This window comes from Leucopleurus acutus, assembly GCF_964270905.1.
Source record: "Leucopleurus acutus genome assembly, chromosome: X".
Classification (NCBI taxonomy): Eukaryota; Metazoa; Chordata; class Mammalia; order Artiodactyla; family Delphinidae; genus Leucopleurus; species Leucopleurus acutus.
Genome location: NC_139148.1, coordinates 26,729,740 through 26,731,437, shown reverse-complemented (window position 1 = coordinate 26,731,437; position 1,698 = coordinate 26,729,740). Strand labels below are relative to the sequence as shown.

The 1,698-nt window shown below is 53.0% G+C and overlaps 1 protein-coding gene across 1 annotated transcript; it reads left to right on the top strand.

Annotated features, from left to right (window-relative positions):
* Positions 1-856: 856 nt before the first annotated feature.
* LOC309978535 (ferritin heavy chain-like) lies at positions 857-1,408 on the top strand (the record flags this gene model as incomplete). The annotated part of the gene is made up of 1 exon (XM_082865082.1): positions 857-1,408. The coding sequence occupies one exon, from the start codon at positions 857-859 to the stop codon at positions 1,406-1,408; it is 552 nt and encodes a 183-aa protein (XP_082721208.1).
* Between the last annotated feature and the right edge of the window lie 290 nt (positions 1,409-1,698).

Below are 1,698 nucleotides of genomic sequence, written 5' to 3'. Positions count from 1 at the left end.
GAGCTACCATATAACCCAGCAATTCCATGCCTATGTATATCCCCAAGATAATCAAAAACATGTATACACAAAAACCTGTACAAGAAGGTTCATAGCAACATTATTCATAATCGCCACAGAATGGAAACAACTCAAATGTCCATCAACTGATGAAAGGATAAATAAAATGTGATATATCCACATAATGGAATACAATTTAGCAATAAAAAAGGATAAAAGATTTAAAACATTATGCTAAGTAAAAGAAGGCAGATACAAAAGGCCACATACTATATGATTGCATTTATTTGAAAAGTCCAGAACAGGCAAATCTACAGAGATAGAAAGTTGATTAGTGGTGGCCAAACCTGGGGGGAGGCAGGATGGGGAGTGAGTGCTAATGGGTAGAGAATTTCATTTTGGAGTGATGAAAATACTCTGAGATGTGGTAATGGTTGCACAACTCCATGAATATACAAAAAAACAGGTAAATGTTCACTTTCCAAAGGTGAATTTTATAGTATATGAATTATATCTCAAAAGGGTTATTATTATTTTTTTAATGGTCTCAAGACAGTGCAGAGGTGCCCTGGGTTTCCGGCCTCACCCAGGTTCCTAAGGAACCTAGAGCATGGTGCCCCGCCCCCTTCCGGCCACCGTCACCCCCTTCCAGTAATGGACTCGCCCCCCACCCTCTGTCCCCTCCCCTTCCCATCCCATAACGGACTCCATATCCGGCCCATCCTAGAGAGGGTGCCCAGCGCTTCCGGCCGCCCTCTTCGACCACGGGGGAGAGCCCCGAGGCAGCTACCGCGGGCCCCGCGGCTTCGCCTTCACCCTGGCCTTCACGCCCGCCACGCTGCCCGTGCCGTCCGCCATGCTGCCCGCGCCGCCCTCGCAGGTGCGCCAGAGCTACCACCCCGACTGCGAGGCCGCCGTCAACAGCCATTTCAACCTGGAGTTCCACGCCTCCTTAGTGTGCCTGGCCGCGGCCGTTTACCTCTACCGCTACGACGTGGCCTTGAAGCACTTCAGCTGGTTCTTCGTGCGCCGCTCCCTCGAGCACAGCGGTTGGGCCCGGCGCCTGATGCGCCTGCAGAACCAGCGCGGGAGCCGCATCCGCTTCCAAGACATCGGGAGACCAGTCAGTATCGAGTGGAAGAGCGGCCTCAAGGCCATGAAGTGCACCTTGTTCCTGGAGAAGCTCGTGAACCGCAGCCTGCGCCACCTGCACCAGCTGGCCATCGACAAGAGCGACCCCCACCTGCACCGCTTCCTGGCAACTCACTACTCCAGCCAGCAGGTGGCGTTCATCAGCGAGCTGGAGGGTCATGTCACCACCCTGAGCATGATGGGGGCCCCGGACGTCGACCTGGCAGGGTCCCTCTTTGAAAAGCTCACCCTGGGCGACAGCGACAAGAAGAACTGAGCCTGGACTGGACTTCCCCAGAGCCACGGGGTGACCAGAGCCCTGGTCACCGTGCCTGCCATGCAGACGGCAATAGTGCCCTTGCAGAAGAAGTTCACTTAAGTTTTTTTCTTCCAGTTTTGCCACTCCTTCCAATAAAGTTATTTGGTTCCTAAAGAAATAAAGGTCTCTCCTTGGTTCCTGTGTGCAAATCGCTCGCTTTTTAAAACAGGTATCCAGGAGGCTCTCTACCCACCCATGCCCCACCCACATGCCGCTCAGGATCTCCACAGAGGGAGGGAGAAGGCATT